Genomic DNA, 16,303 nt, shown 5'->3' on the forward strand with positions numbered 1-16,303 from the left:
ACTGGGAAATGATGTGTGTGTGTGTGTGTGTGTGTGTGTCCAAAGGAGACAGAGAGTGAGAGTGGCAGCGAGCAGAGTGCTCAGTGTGTGTTTGCGCTTTCTGCTGTGAATGTGTTCCAGATAGTGCTGCTGATGGTTATCTTTCGGAGAGAGCTCTATTGATTTGGCTGGGGTAAATAATTGGTTGGGTCTACAAGCTGTCATGTTCGGCCTGATTGCTGAGCATTGGTGGTCTCGAGCAGTTATCTTCCTCCATATCCCTCTCTGATCCTTCTCTAGCCTCCTTAGTCTATCTCTACATTTATTGATTAGGACCCCATATGACCATTCTCCATCCTTCAATTTGGGCAATAATCTCTGTCCCAGAGTCATGTGTTACAAGTTATCTGCTCTCCACTCCTTGTTCTGCTGTAGGGAGGGGGCACGTACAATTTAGGAAGGCTAAAAACAGGGAAATGAGGAGAATACAGAATGAGGACATTTGGAAGGGTCAGATGTAGCCTAATACAGGCTTGCGTGGTCTGCCCTAATTTTCCTTGACAGTAGACCACATTATTACAGCTACTGCAAAGTGAGATGGCGTGGGTGGACTGGGAGTGTGTTGGTGAGTGTCCCCAGCAAATTTCACAATAATGACTCAAAAAAAAGGGTTATTGCCCTTCCCCTAATAAACAACCCAAACAGACTTAACATTAAACAATAAGTAAATAGTAAAAAAATATATAGATATGTCTGGACTAAACTCTATCCTGCTAGCTCTGTGGTCTCTATACCCTATCCACTGGGAGGCCTGGATGTCAAGTTTGGGAGGCCCTGGCCCACATGCTGCAGCCTCTCACAGGGTCACTGAGCTGAGGCGATGAGAAGACCATTAGCGACCCCGCTTGAATGGCTTTGGGAACTACAACCCCCACTGAGCAAGAACAAGAGGGTTTATTATCCAAGCAAACCCACAGAGCTTTCTTTTGGATGTATGGAGAAACGCCTCATTTACTGGTGGTATTTTTGTTCGTTTTAAAATCTATACCAGGCCCAACACCGCATGCACGTAATCCCCGCCAAACTCTTACAGCACAGCCGCGGGGACTTAATTGTGGTTTTGTAAAGCATAAATGTATTATGCTGTCATAAACTATTTGGATACAACAACTTAATTAAACGACATAACCGTATTTTTTTCATAAATAATAGGCTTCTATAATGCATTTAAAAAAAAACAGCACCGTAGAAGCTGTGATATGTAGCCTATAAATCAAACGGGGTTACATGTTTTAACCACGGCGCACTGCTTTGCCTACTCATAAGGACATCTCACTGTGAATATCTTTGGATGTGTGAGGTAAACGCTTAATGTCGTTTCCCCCAACTTTAGCCTGAACTGTTAGCCTCCATTCCTCCGTTTAAATCTCAGACAGCGCACAGTAGCGGCTTCACTGGGGCGCATGGAAGTTTCTGGAAAAGCAGAGAGCTGTCCGGGGGTGAAGTTGAGGGGAGACGGCAAACTTCCTCTGAGAGCTGCCACGTCCGAGCCCACTCCCAGCACCACTTCCTCTGGAGCACGTAGCTTAAAGGACAGCAGCGGAGGAGAGGGATACACTTGAATTAATTAACGGTAAATCTGAACAAACAAGGCTTTCTTTCTTTCCTTTATTCGCCGAGAGGTCTTCGGCAATCACAACAGAGTAGGCTGCACTAGACAACAGATGTTTCCCGTCATTCCTGTCGGTGTTTTTGTCAGGCGAGATAGAGACGCGTGTTTTTATTTTCTCCTTTTCTTCCACTTGTTCAGTCGTAGACTAAAAAGCCTCTTTTGAAATTTCATCAAAGTTAATTGTCACACTGTTTTTTTTCGCTCAGCCGGTGAGATAATAGCCATGTTGTCAAGTGGGGAGGAATTTAAAAACTCAGGTTTACTGCTGTGGCACTGTAGGAGCAGGGGCTGCTGTTTGCACAAGTAGGAGTTTTACAGCAAACATGGAACGTTAAGACTGTTTATATTGCTTTATCTCAAATAGTCTATGAACAGTACAATAACAGCATGAGTATTACACAGTTAAAAATGTGTCAAAATATCTGTATTGAACAGAGCTAGTAGCTTGTTAGGCATTCTCTTCATGCCTCTCATTGTCATACACACACAAATAGTTTATCCTTTCACTGACTCCACTTCCTGTGCTTTCCTGTAGATCTGCCATGCAGCCCAGGCTTCCTGTCTATATCCTTATTTCTTTGCCAGTTCTCCTGGTGCAAGGCAGCACTGCTGGCTCATCCAAGAAGAGCTCTGCTGTCCCAGTCAGCCCTCCACCTCGCCCGCCTCCTCCACTGGGTGACCCCAGCTGGGCTCTGGGTCTGCGCCTGTACCAGGCCCTCCGCTCTGACTCAAGCTCGATAAACACCCTCTTCTCCCCTCTGCTCGTGGCCTCCTCACTGGGAGCGCTGGGTGGAGGTTCAGCAGGCACCACTGCCAGCCAACTCCAAGACCTCCTCAAGACCCCATCTCCTGCCAAGGCTGGAACCCGTGCTGGTGAGCTTCTGTCCGTGGCGTTGAAGAGCTTCACGGAGGCCAATGGGACCAGCTTTCACCTGCACACATCCTCAGCTCTGTTTTCCAAGCAGGCTCCTCCAGTCAGCCAGACGTTTGTGAAGGAGAGCCAGGCTGGATTCAGGCTGCCGCATCAGCCGCTGGGGAAAGGAGACTCCAAGGCGGACCTGAAGCAGCTCCATGGCTGGGCCAAAGCTGGGCTTGGTGGCCTGGAGGGAGCTCCTTTAGCAGCTGAAGTCCAGGCTAAGGCTGGAGCCATGATACTGGCCAATGCCATGCGCTTTAAAGGTGAGTAGAAACAGTGCACAGTAAATACACAAGTAGTTTTACACGTGGGCTTGTCTGTACTCAGTTCACCATGCTACCATTGGTCTGTGGTGACAATGAAATATGACATTGGTTGGGTAATGGGAAATTATAGTTGTAATAGTGTGCAAACATGTCCTCATTTGTCAGTGTGTCCAAAACAGTCCTGGGTGTGACACTAGATGGAGGTGACTTAATCTTTCATTATGGTGAGCACCTAAGGACATAATTGGTTGGATGTAGACACGTAACATAGCAGCGAGCCTTGACCGAGTAATGCTGAAACACACTTGTGTGCTTTTTAATTGTTGAGTCATTTGTAATTATGCAGTGTCTCTGAAGTGAAGTTTTAGAATATTAATATGGCTTGCACATGTACCATTTTCAGTTTTCAGACAGCACTGAGAGCCTGCACGCCAGTTTGCCCACCACACTGTGTGTGCCAGCGTGCCCACCCGTGTGCAGTGTGCATGTCTGTGTGCGTGCATGCGGTGGACTCCAGCTGGTGGACACAGCAGATAAAGGATGATTCTGGGGTCTATCACTGAGAGCTTATTCATCTTCCATTGGGGGGTGATGTGTCATCTTAAATAATTGAGTAACAAGTGTCCAGACTCTCTCCCTCGGTGTCATGCCTAACATCTGTGCTTGGAGCGCTCCAAGTCTGCGCCGGCACAGCTTGGCTCAGATCTGTTCTTTGTGACGGGCTGCAGTGGTGGAAACTAGTCAATGTTTTGGTACAAATGCAGTCAGTTAGAAGCCCCATCTGTGATTTAACAGTTGCATCTCTAAAACATATCCACATAATCCTTATCTGAAGTTGATCGTTCATCATTGTGACTGTTTAAAAAGTAGATTAGTTAAACTGTTAAAGGGTGTCTGTGTTTGCACAGCTAGACTTTTAGTACAAAAATGTCAAGAAGTAGCAAATGAGTTATTTTTCGTTTTCATGAGAACTTTTCAGGAATGTAATCTACCATCTCTCTCTTTCTCAGAGCACAGCCAACATTCGTGTGCCTGCTTACGTAGAATCTCATTTTTGTTTGCAGTCTTCACAAAAGATGACGATGCGTTAAATATACCCTTCTGTTTCACTTGTTCTTTTTGTGGCGTTTGTCTCTGTTTTTGTGCTTTTGTCATTGTTTATCGCGTGTCTAATCTACCCCTGTCTTCTCTCCCTCTTCTTCCCACGTGTCTCCTGTTCACATCCTTATCTGCTTCTATCTGCCTCCATTCCTTCTGTTTCCTCCTGCAGGTATTCTTTTTATTAGGTGCAAAGGAGGCATTGCTGTGAAGGCAAGTGAAAACAGGTTGCCAACAGATAGACAGCCTTTTGAAAATAACATTCCCTGACAGACTATACATTGATAAGCAATTTAATTAATTTTCTTTGTTTGATGTTTTGACTTCATTACGAAATGAGTTTTTCCGTGAACCGACCCTCGTTTGGTCGGTTCATTAATTTTGTGGAGGAAATATACAAATTAGATTATACAGCAGATTGCAGAACACAAATTAGATTACAGAAAATTGGATTCCTTTAGTTTTGATTCATAATTTAAAAGTGGTCGATATTTGCTTCTTGCTCTTACTAGCTGCCTCTGGTTTGTTGTAACTTTTTTTTTATTTGTCTTTGATTTCTGGGTCTTAAAGCAATTCTCTGTGATAATGTAATGGTTTCAGAGATAGTGCCGGAATTTCTTTTGGCACTGAACAGGCATCTGCTTCCTTGCCCGTTTTTGTTTGTTTCACTTTCGTTCCCTTTAGTTAATTATTGAAAGGGAGAATTAAAAAAGCTCTTTGCTGTCCCTCCTTCCCTGGGCAGTACACAACATTCAAAGAAAGGGAAGGTCAGGGGCAATTAGCAGTAGAACATGCTTATAGTAGAGAGATGTTAAAAGTGAAGAGAATGGGGAAAGGGGCTGCGGAGAAAGAGCAATGTGAGGAGAGATTTCTGGGTGGGAAGGGGACAAAGAGATGCAGGGTAAAAGAGATGGGTGGAAAAGTGAAGAGCAAAAACTGAGAAAAGTAAAGAGAGGGTGGCCTGCTGAGAGAGCGAAAGAGATTGACAGACATAGTGGAGGGATGCAAAAGGGCCTACCTTGGGAGTTCCAGTCCACGCTAGTTAATTAATTCAGGCTTTGTTCCCATTTTAGACAAACAAACACTGGAGACGGAAGGAGAAAAAAAAGATAGCGAAAAAAAAAAACAGTAGAGAGACTTATACACAAGATAACACAACAACATGGGGAAGTAGAAGAGGAAAGAAAAGGCAAGAGAGAACAACACGTCCCCACGTATTTATCTTCTAATAATACATTAGCTTCTCAAATACCATAACTATTTGTAATCAAAAGTTGATAAGGGAGGAGAGGGAGTGGGTCGGTTGCATTGATTCTCCTCTGGTTTTTGCCTGAAGTTTACAGTATGAACTGATAAGTCTGTGAGCAATTGGATTTCTTAGCTGTGCAATTGTCTCATTGTTTATTGTTGATGGATATTAATGGATTCAGGTTTCAAACGATCTCTCCACTGCAGTGCTGTCTTATAAAAGAAGACAATGCAGTACATTATCTTGGACACAAGCCCACACAGGCACACGCAGAGATCAACAGAATCTGCTGTGCAGGCTGGTGTGGCCATCAAATCCCCGCTCAAGACCACTTACACACACACACAAATGTACGCACACTGTGGAGAAATTCTTCTCTAAATCTTCTCTAATCATTATGACATCATTTCAACAACACGGCTGCCACTTCAGGTAACCTTCACCCAGCTGTTTTTGAATTCCACTGCAGCTCATGTTACAGTCTCTGATGTTATAGGAAGTGGAGCGAATGTCAGTGACTAGCATGTCTGTGAGGCAGAATCGCATGACATTTTGCTGTGATGTGGGATTGGCTGGGGTCCAATGGAAGCTCTGTGGTTTTTGGGAAAGCCACTCCCAGTGCTGAAACAATTTGCCCATTAATTGAGCATCAGTTTTAATAGTTAAACAATTTAAACATCAATTTTACAAATCAGCTTTTGTGTACTTGTCATAAGGAGTACCCGTCAGCCCGTGAAAACCGTTATATACGTGCTTCCGAAGAAAATAACACTGATTATTGCTGAAATTTGTTTTTGTCTGTTTTTATAGTTTTCAACTTAACAATTACAAACGTTGGTCCACTGGATGGATTGTCATGAGTTTGGACAGACATGTGTGGTCCCCACAGGATGAATCCGACTTACTTTGGTGATCCCTTGACTTTTCATCAAACTCCAGCGGGAGGTTTACATTTTTGTGTTTTAGGGGAGATATTTTGACAACTAGCGGATAGATTGCAATGACATTTAGCACAGACATTTTCATCTCTTACCTTTTCATCTAGTGCCATCAGTACTTGTTAAATACCTGAAAAACTAACAACATTCCCATCAACCTCAGTTGTTCTGTGTGTTTGGTGCTAATTATGAAATGTTCACATACATGCTAACAAGCTAAACTAATGATGGTGAGCATGGTAAACATTATACCAGCTAAGCATCAGCATGTTAGCATTATCATTGTGAGCATGTCAGCACGCCGATGTAAGCATTTAGTAGAGCCAACCGAGTTTTGCAGATATTATCGGCCGATATTAGCTACTTATTGCACAGTTTGCCTGCCAGAGGGCGCTCTGCAGCTCCTCTGTTCAAAGCACTACAGCATCACAGAACAAAACATCAGCTGACCGGAGACTACTGGAACATGTAGAAACAACTACAAAGAGTAGCTCATCATAGCGCTCACACTCAGTGTTCTCTGTGAGTTGGTCATTTGTCACGTCAATTATATGACTTAAATAATAATAAAAATACTTCTCCTTTCCTGAAAACATTCGTGATTAGACTTGCTAACCCTCCCGTTTTTCACTGCCCTCTCTGGGGTCACAGCAGTGCGTTTAATGTTACAGTAGGTGAGTGGAGGAGGCTACGCTGTTGACAGATGTGATTGTAGATTTATTCCTGAAACGGTTCTTGTTCCTCTCATTCTCCCTAATTCATTACTTCTAAATATTCTTTAACATCACTTACAGCAGCTAACGCTGCCTGTTGCTCAGTGGAGGAGCACTAACGTTAATGAGCAGTTAAACTGTGTTTAATGTATTCTAAATATATCTGTGAGCCATTTATTGGTAGTTACAGTTGGTGTGTCAGGAATGATTAAACCAGAGGGGACAGGTGGGTAAATTAACGTGAGCTGAACTAGTATCTAAACCGGCTTCCAGCCAAACAAAGTTCTCTAGCTACTCTTTCAAATGTGAAACGTTACTGTCATGTTGTATTAGATGCATTCAACAGCAGCGTTTTCTCAGGGTCACTGTATCATAGACTGCTTGTTTTAGAGCAACATGATGGTTAAAAAATGGTTTCTCGTAGCTTTGGACAGAATTAACAGCGCTGGTAAAGGGATAAACTAAATGTGAATATGCTACATAAGCAGTGGTCATTGTGGCAGATTATATGTAAGGTAATAACTATTGCATGACAAAAAATATATATATATAATTTTTTGCCTATGTAGGAGAGCCCTGTTTATCACTATTATAATAGCAAAGACATGAGATATGATAAATGGTAGTAGTAGTTGTAGTAGTATATTAGTATTTATTATAGTTTCTTTTTCTGGACCCTACAATATATGCTTGTCCCCGACTAAGGATTTCTTAGTTGAATCAGAATCGTCCTGCCTATAGTCGAATCATGTGTGTTTTTGTGCACAACGTTTGCGAGCGCGCGGGGGGGGTAACTGGCAACTGCATGAACGTCGCGGTTCCTCACGGGTCTATTTCAAGTAGTCAGCTATTTAAAAACAATAAAATAAAAAGCTCGGCACAACACCAGTGAAGCTGGGGCTCCGTCTCTTCAGCAAGTGTCCCTCTTCCGCCACCACATACACGCTACGCCTACACATGCGCACTGATGACCCAGGGTTAGGGTTACAATTTTGGATTTATTCACGCACTTTACAAAGTTATTTTCTTTTTAATTTTTAGCTGTATATTAAGTTATTGGGAGAAAACTGGTAGTTCTATGTAAAACCAGACGTTGAACACCCCCATGTCGCCAAAATGGCTTGATCCTTGTTTCACTGCAAAGCTTCGACTGTGAGATTGACAGTCGAATCAGGCTCCGCCCATCGAAGCATCGAATCTTCTATTTGCTATTTACTTTAATGTTCATTAGTAGTAGTACTCTACAAATCAGATAAGATATTTTAAGATGTTTTCTGTACTTTTATACATTTTACTGTTTATCAAAACTTAAATATATTTTGTTGTACCTTTTGTTCAAAGTACTATTTCTAACAATAAAAAAGTTTCTTTTTAAACTGCATTATGTCAGGTTATCTTGGTATGGTCTCAGCATAACAAATGTTAGGGTACAATCTTTGTTTGACAATCCTCGAAAATGGACTCATATAGGTCCAGCATTTAGCTCAAAGCATCGCTGTGCAAGTACAGACTGACAGAGCCGCTAGCATGGCTGTAGGGTGCTTCTCAAGTCTCTTAAGTGTATCACTTGCGTCTTTTCCTTGCGTCTTAGTCCCGCCCACCGTGGATGCATGGACAGAGACGAAAGGAAACAAAGCCAGGAGAAAAGGAACGAGGAAATAGGTTTTTAGAGACGTCCCTTCCTACGAAGCCTCACGTGAAGCGACGTCCGTTTCTGATAAAGGCGCCAGCTGATCACAGCTCGATCAGATGTCAGTCGGCTGTAACAGCTGTAGAGACTTTTGAGTTTGTGTCTGCACACATGTGCACGGTGTTGGTACTCAGTCTCAGTTATCAGTGCAGACCAGCATGATTCTCAGTTACCTGTTTAACAAACACCTGCACATGAATAATTATACTGTCCTGCTCAGAGGCACAAGATAATTTCTACTGGCACAATGCTTATATTATCTGCATTTATATTTATTGATTCTGATTGAATTTGTTATTGAATAACCCAAAATATGATAAAATGTTTAAGGGAAATTCAAATGATGTAACTCATATCAAAGTCAACGCTCAGTTCTGGGCTCTCCGTTTATTTCCTCTTCTGATATCCTTTAACACTACTGCACACATTTTATTTGCAAGTCACATCACTCGTCACTGATCGATCACTGCGTTCCATCATATCAATCCAATGCATTTTTTTTTCATCAGCTGATTTTTCACACGGAGCCGCCTGCTGCTTTCATCACATGCAGTAGGTGAGATGGCTGGATGTGCAGGCTTAATTTTCCTTTGCTTGCTTCATTAGAGATATTAGTGCAGTTTAATGTCATCAGTCCTGATGTATCAGATCAGTCTGATCAGCTGCAGCGTCCAGTCAATATAACGGCTACCAAATAAGGGGGCGTGTCGGTCAGTAAAAGACTTCCACGAAGGATGCACTGGTGTATCCTCGCTCATGGCTCCTCAGAGATCGATCTTCGCTCCTCGGAGCGCAACGGAGCGGAACAACTTCCGGATCAAGCAAGGAGCAAGGAAACGACAAATAAGAGACTTGAGAAGCACCCTTAGGCTTGTTTTTATCTGCCTCTTGCCAGTGCCCCAACTTGATGGAAGTGCAATGCTTAGTACTTTTCAAATGTTTGCCATTTTTTCTTGATAAATTACTTGTTTATCAAACATAAAATGCCAAACATTCAAAGGAGAGTATTTGGCATTTGAGAAGATTTGCTGCTTTACTCTGCTTTAAATCACTGTAAATTGATTATTTTATAACTGTGTGGAACTGTTGTTCGGACAAAACGAGCAATTTAAAGATGTGACCTTGGGCTCTGGGAACTTAACAGATGATATTTTCTGATATTTTAAAGACTAATTTATTATCAACAATATCAAAAATAGAAGACCATGCACTCTTTGTCCAAGTATTTAATGATAAAGCCAAGCAACTGGTCTCTAGACCTTCATTGGGGCAAATGAGCCATTTGATTTTTTTGGCCTTCTTGCACTTTGCTATTGTGTCGTGATTGAGGTGATTTCTTCAAATCATTAATCAATCGCAAAATCATCACTAGTTGCAGCCCTAGCTGGCCCCGGGTGTCAGTCACAAAGAGTGACATGAGTGCAAGTCATAATCTGCTGACCTCCTCCCTTCATCCAGTGTCCCCTGCTTGATTGAATGTCCCAGTGTCTTTGCGAAAGGGTTATTACAACAGTAATTCCACTACTCTCAGCCCCTCCTAAATTGACAACTGTCAGGCGGTTAGCAGGGCCAAGTGGGATGCGGTGAACAGTGAATGGGACAGTGTGGCCTTAAGGACCTCATAACTGCCTCAGTTAAGCACTGTCAACCCTGCAGCTTTAAGAAGATTTTAATGGGTAGTAGATATGATATATGATTCATGAGCAGTGTCAGCCAGTGTCACTGTGTATTTATGAACATGGCATTGTTTAACCTAGTGTCCAACTTTTCAAGTCCTTTCAATCATTCAGTATTTTCTTACAGCCTCTCCACGACAGGCATTCTGTATTCCAAAAGGTTCTATTTTTTGTGTTTGTTTGGCTGTTTGTTCAGGGCTGTGGGAGAGAGAGTTCAGCGAGGAGAGCACAGATCATCGTACCTTTTTGGGGAAGAAATATACCAAAGTGATGATGATGCACAGAGCAGGTAAAAAACAGTCTGTCGCTGACGTACTCTTGCCAGCAAATAAATGCAGCGAAAAGCAATTTGAGTTCTAAAATGGCTTGAACATCTGTAAGGTTCAATCTGCTTCCCTACTATTTATCACTGTGTACCTCGTGATTTATTTAACACGCTTTTCATATTTTATGTATTGTCTTAAAACAACAACGAAGCAGAGTGAAATTTTGCTGTGACAGCAGTAAAGGATGTTAGAGGGATACATTGTTTTTTATTTAATGTTATATTAAATTGCCATTTCCAATTTATGAAAAATATTATTTCAGTGATCCTTTGCCATCCTGTCTAAAGTTGCATTCACATTATGTTTGATTGGATTTAATCCAACTCTGCATTGTTTTCTCCTGTTGTACGGTTCATTTAGGCAGGTGAGTAACTGCACGGCTGAAAGTGCACGTCTGAACCAGCTGCTGTGGAGAGCTCCTGCTTAATTCTGTGCATGCCTCTGCCTGTCCTTTCCTCCAGGTTTGTATCGTCACCATGAAGACATGGAAAACATGGTGCAGGTTTTAGAGGTGCCTTTATGGGGAGGCAAGGCCAGTATGGTGCTCTTGATGCCCTTCCATGTCGAGAGTCTGGCGAGGTTGGACAAGCTTCTGACCCTTGAGCTGCTGTCCAAGTGGCTGGAGAAGACAAATATAACCAGTGTGGCCATCTCGCTCCCCAAGGCCAACATCACCAGCACACTAAGTCTGCAGGTTAGTACAACAAACTTTTTGCTTTTTTCATATTTGGTGAACTATTTGAATAATATTTGCACATATGTTCTAAAAAAATAAACTTGGGGGGTCTTTAGGTGAGGTACATCCTCTGGGTTTGTGGTTGCATCCTTTTTCCCCTCCCCCGTGGTGCGCAGATGGCTGCAGCTCCAGAGTTTTCCCGAAGGGCCTTGGATGGCTCTGGCAAATCCTTGGAGTGAGTGTGAACAAACAGGTGCTCCATCCCCACCAGACACCAGCCCTTATTGATTTGGCCTAATTTCCAGAGTCACCTCACCTTCCCTGACAATTGCGTTTCTGGTGTTCTGGTGTGATATGCAAGTGTTTCTGTGGGAGTAATAGTGGTTGATTGTTTTTATTTAGTCTTTGCAGTGGAGAAGTGGTTCCTCAGCTTTTTAATACTGTAGTGGAGATTGACAGAGCCCTGCATGCAGCCTGGACAGTAGTTTCTTCTTTTAGTTTCTATCTTTGATTCATTTCCCGTGTCCACACTCTGCATCATTTCGCATCATTTTCATTGTTTCTTTGCCTTCTTTGTCCTCTTCTTTGGTTTTCCCATGTCTCTTCTTTGTTCTCTTCTTCTGTTTTGGCCACCTCGTCTATCTGACTCGCACTCTGCTTATCTTGGTTCTCTTTCTTTTCCCCTTTAAAAGTATTCTTTTCTCTATTCATACGTCGTTCTTCTTCCTCCTCACTTTTCTCTGTCGCCTCCTCTCTCTCTGGCCTTGTGCCTCCGTGTTGTGCGGTGTTTCTCACACGCCTTTTCTTCCTCTTTCGCTTCTTCGTCCATACATTCTTTACCTACATCGTCTGTTTCTTGCCTACTTTTCTGCCTTCCTCTTCTTCTGCCTCTTTAGTGCTCTTGGTAACTGAAGCAGAGACCTGGCTTGCCCCTTCCAGTCCGATGCTCTGACTCAGGTGAGTTCAAATGTCACTCCTTCCCACACTTTTCCTCTCTTCCTTGAGGTGATGGGCATCCAGCTGCACTCACAGCATTGGGGTGTAACAGCCTTCACCAGGGAATCAAACTCTGGCTGGTAGGAGGCTAAGAGGGGCCTAGGGAACGTGATCTGTAGCTCCTCAGTGGGCTTCTGAAGCCTCCCAACTACCTCCTTTTGCAGGAGCCCCGTGGTCATGCCACAGCCCAGCTGGTGGTCTGCTTGTATCTCTGCTCCTGTTAACCCCAGAGCCAGCAGGTATCTGGCCTGAGTTAGAAGAGAGGGAGCCAAGAAGAGCACCAGGCAGACAGGCAGCAGCTTAGTGGCTTCTGATGCTAATGTCAGTGCTCGGTGGTTGTTATGGTTCATACAGGCCAAACCGGAGGCTGGACGTTTGGAGAAAAGCTAGTGGAAGAGCGCGTATTTGACCAGGCCACAGGGTCCACAGCAGGGGCAAGGGCACAGACAAGTTGCTAGAATCACACAGGCCTCCACACCTTTGAGATTTTCCTGCTGATGTGGGTCAAGCTCGTTGTACTGATATTAGCTGCAGCCACTCACTAGGGATGTCTCAAAATGTAAATAACAGCCTTTGACTGACAACAGGCAAGTTTACTTTTGGTCTGTCATCACTTACTTACGGAATTAATGTAAATAAGTGACAGCTGATATGACCTTCCAAGGGCAGTGTTTGCCATTCAAGCTGGCTCGAAATGAGACGAGAGGATAGACATTTAAGACGATGCTGATGTATTAAAATGTTCTTGGCCATGATATTGCTCAGGACATCTTTAGTACTCAGACCCTATGATGCATTCAGACTGAATGCAAAACATCACCTTGTATTATCTGGATAAATGTATAGAGTGTGTGTGTGTAGAGTGTACTGACTGTAAAGACTATACAGCGTTTAGCTAGCTGTAACTAGCTAGCAATGTACGCACTGTGTGTAAATGTGACAGCTCAGACCGCCATTGTGTTCAGTCTGAGCACACACTCTGGGTGAAAGAAAGGTACAGGAGTTAGTGGTATGGCTTTATGAATGAGTGAGAAAGACATAGTAAGAGAAAAAGAGCGAGTGAGAGGTTAGTTGAACCTGACAGATACAGAGGGCATGCCAGTAAAACCCATTTCCCCAGGGAGGGTACACTGACTGGAACCTATTACCATGTCCTCTTTAGATGTACATTGTAACCTCATCATTGACTGATGAAATCCACTTTGCCCTCTCTCTAGTTAAAAAAACATTTCTGAAGAGTTGTGCTGCCATGTTATTCTGCTAGCCATGGCCTGAAGAACAAGCTTTTGACATTAACATTGTCAGGATACTCTGGGGAGGAGGCAGTAATCTAGAACTAAAGCTTGAAACAACTCCTTTTGACACGGTTATGGCTTTGCCAGGGAAAGAGCAGAAAACATACTGTTGCACAAATACTCCTTTGTGTCCGCAAGAGAGTTTCCCTGAAAAAAAACAATAAAAAACTTTGACTCTTGTAAACAACTAAAAGTAGATGTACTTTGCTCTCATTATGGGCCTTAATTTTGGACAAGCACTTGAATGTTTTGGCCTCTGTTTCTCCAACTCGTCAAGAGTTGTCTCCCTCCGTTTGCTCTCAAGAAGAAGAAGTGCACTTGAGGAATCATTATGGAAGGGCTAAAGCTCTGAACAAACCCTCAGTAACCTCCGTTCTCATTTCATCTGTCTGTCCAACCCTTCTGGCCAACGACAGCCTGCCATGTCTTCTCTGACGATCATTTTTCCAATTGGGTCGGGCAAATAATTGCTCATCACTGTGCGTTAATACTGTTTACAACTCTGTCTGTCAGTGCTTGGGATGGCCATGGACTCCTAAGATTAGAGGGCGGCATCAGGACAAACAGAAGATCATAGTAGTGTGTGTGTGTATGTCAACCCTAATGCTCGTGTCCTCTGTGTGAAGCAAATCCGAACAAACAAAATCGCACAGCTCTGAGTCATGTTGCATGGATTTGCCACATCCAAGCGCACCCATTCCCTCCTTCACCTCTGTCCTCTCTGTCGTATCAGTCTCATCTAATCCCTTTTTGTCGGTCTCACGTGTGCCGGTAATATGCCATCACTCAGCGACCGCGCATTGGCTCTGCTGACCTAAATAGGAGTGACGTTCGCTGGTAAGTGAGCAGGAGAGGTGGAGGAGGATGAGGGGGGTCAATGATTGCTTGGGGACAAGGTGGAAAGTGTCACAGAGAACTATAAATAGCGCCAGAATTCAGCTTTTTTTTCTCTTTACGTCTCCCTATTTGTGGCATTCTCCTCTGGTGAAGGGCAGACTGTATCGGAGTCTGTAGCCAGAGATGGAGAACCCTCTTAACAAGCCTGGCCCAGAGGTCACTGAATAAACCACCCTCATTGCTCCCTCCCTCTGTCTCTGATCCAGTGCTGACCAGGCCACACACACATACACACTAATGGCCGAGCTTGAGCTCCATTCCGGTTGTATCTCCAGTCGGTGACTAAGACATATGAGTGTGCGCCGAGAGCTCGCTCAATCATGGCTAATGAGGTCAAAAGGCCATCAAATATTTACAAGAGCACACTCCACAGTATACAGTGTCGAGGGACAGCTGTTTTAACACAGCTACCGCAACCTTGCATCATATGAATTAATCAGATGCATTTCATGGACATTAGTTAAATATCTAACTAAAAGCTAAAGCTTCTTTTTCCTTTTTCATTTGTGGTAAAAAAAATGGCCTTGTGGAGTAAAAAGCTGTTCATGTGTATATGTGAGCAAGTGAATGAGACACAGAGAGCGTATTGACCATGCAAAAGAGGTAAAAGCCCGTGGAAATAAAATACCAATACTGGCATTGCGGATGAGACTCAATGAAGAGATGGAGAGGCTTTGAAGCCTCAAGAGAGCTGATAGAAAGAGAGTGCCACATACTGCATACTTGAAACCACCCACGCAGGATGTTAAGGGCAGTATTGAATTAAGCACAACACGTCTGTAGTTGCTTAAGGTGGCAACAGCTTAAAAGAGTCCCTTGGCAGGTGTGATTCGTAAAAGCCAGATGAAATAGGAGGTGTAAATTGTGCAGGAGCAGTGGAGATAAGCAGGTTTTTAGCCCTGCTTTCTTATGATTTTTGGGCTGATTATAATCGTGATGCCTACATCGTGATTATAGGCATCACAATTGATTGGACCAGATTGGACATAGTTTGTTGTATTTTGTCATTTCATAGACCAAGTGATTCATTCAGAATGTAATCAACACTTAACCTTCAGCTTTCTCTGACGACTTAACAGTCTTTGTTGCCATTGCCTCTTCATCAACTATCTCATCTAAACTGTGGTGGGGTTTTTTTGCAGCAATAATTAGCAAGGAAGACTATTTTTGATTGATGTCCATTGCTGTTTTTGTACAGAAACACAAATATTCGAGGTGTTTTGGGATAGAAGCAATTTATTGTACCTTTGGGTAAATCAGTCTTGGCTCTACTGCTTTTCCAAAAGCAATAAATGCAATATGCAATACACATACATAAAATGTTGCACAAGGCAATAAAAAATGATAAATACACAAAATTCTTATTTCAGAGCAAGGTTTCAGAGAACTCAGGATGTCTTTGAAAGCATTGTTTATTGAAGCCCAGTCATTGACCCACTCCTAAGTAAAATTCCCTCACACTTCAAGGCTTGTCATGGGATTTCGGAGATTACCTAGTGTTTTTATATATATATAGTGTTTAGATATATACATATATAAATCTCTTTAAATAAACCTCACTTGCTTGGCATGTGCTCCAATTTGTTCAAGTCACATAATTAGAAAGCAGCAGCTGAGCGTCTCTCTGTTTGATCTCAGCCTTGCTACTCATCTTTCTATTTTTTCCCATTGTCATTATTAAGGCTGCTCTGTCTTTTAACATCAACCTCAGTGACTCCTCACAGAAAGAGCTGTAACATGTCCTGGCTGCCACAACCTATTCCCTTAAAGCCCCCACAGGTACATCCAACAAGCTACTTACTGGGCTCAACCATCGAGCTGAAATAATGTGATGCAGAGTGCTGCACGCCTGGGGGTTGATGCCATGCTACCTCAGGCCTGGTTAGACCGCACCACTGTAGGCCACGTAAGCCCTG

At 43.1% G+C, this 16,303-nt stretch overlaps 1 protein-coding gene across 5 annotated transcripts in view; it reads left to right on the plus strand.

Moving 5' to 3' along the window:
- serpinh2 (serine (or cysteine) peptidase inhibitor, clade H, member 2) overlaps positions 1-16,303 on the plus strand; it is a 114,215-nt gene that overhangs the window by 94,572 nt on the left and 3,340 nt on the right. For 2 of the 5 annotated variants that reach the window (XM_046065074.1, XM_046065076.1), the window contains exons 5-7: positions 2,187-2,830; positions 10,394-10,486; positions 10,985-11,217. In XM_046065074.1, the coding sequence (XP_045921030.1) occupies positions 2,187-2,830; positions 10,394-10,486; positions 10,985-11,217 (970 nt within the window). Of the gene's footprint in view, positions 1-1,281; positions 1,613-1,766; positions 1,955-2,186; positions 2,831-10,393; positions 10,487-10,984; positions 11,218-16,303 lie in introns of those variants that run through there. The other 3 variants (XM_046065079.1, XM_046065078.1, XM_046065077.1) reach the window with 3 other exon arrangements.

This window comes from Micropterus dolomieu, linkage group LG12 (assembly GCF_021292245.1).
Source record: "Micropterus dolomieu isolate WLL.071019.BEF.003 ecotype Adirondacks linkage group LG12, ASM2129224v1, whole genome shotgun sequence".
Lineage (NCBI taxonomy): Eukaryota > Metazoa > Chordata > Actinopteri > Centrarchiformes > Centrarchidae > Micropterus > Micropterus dolomieu.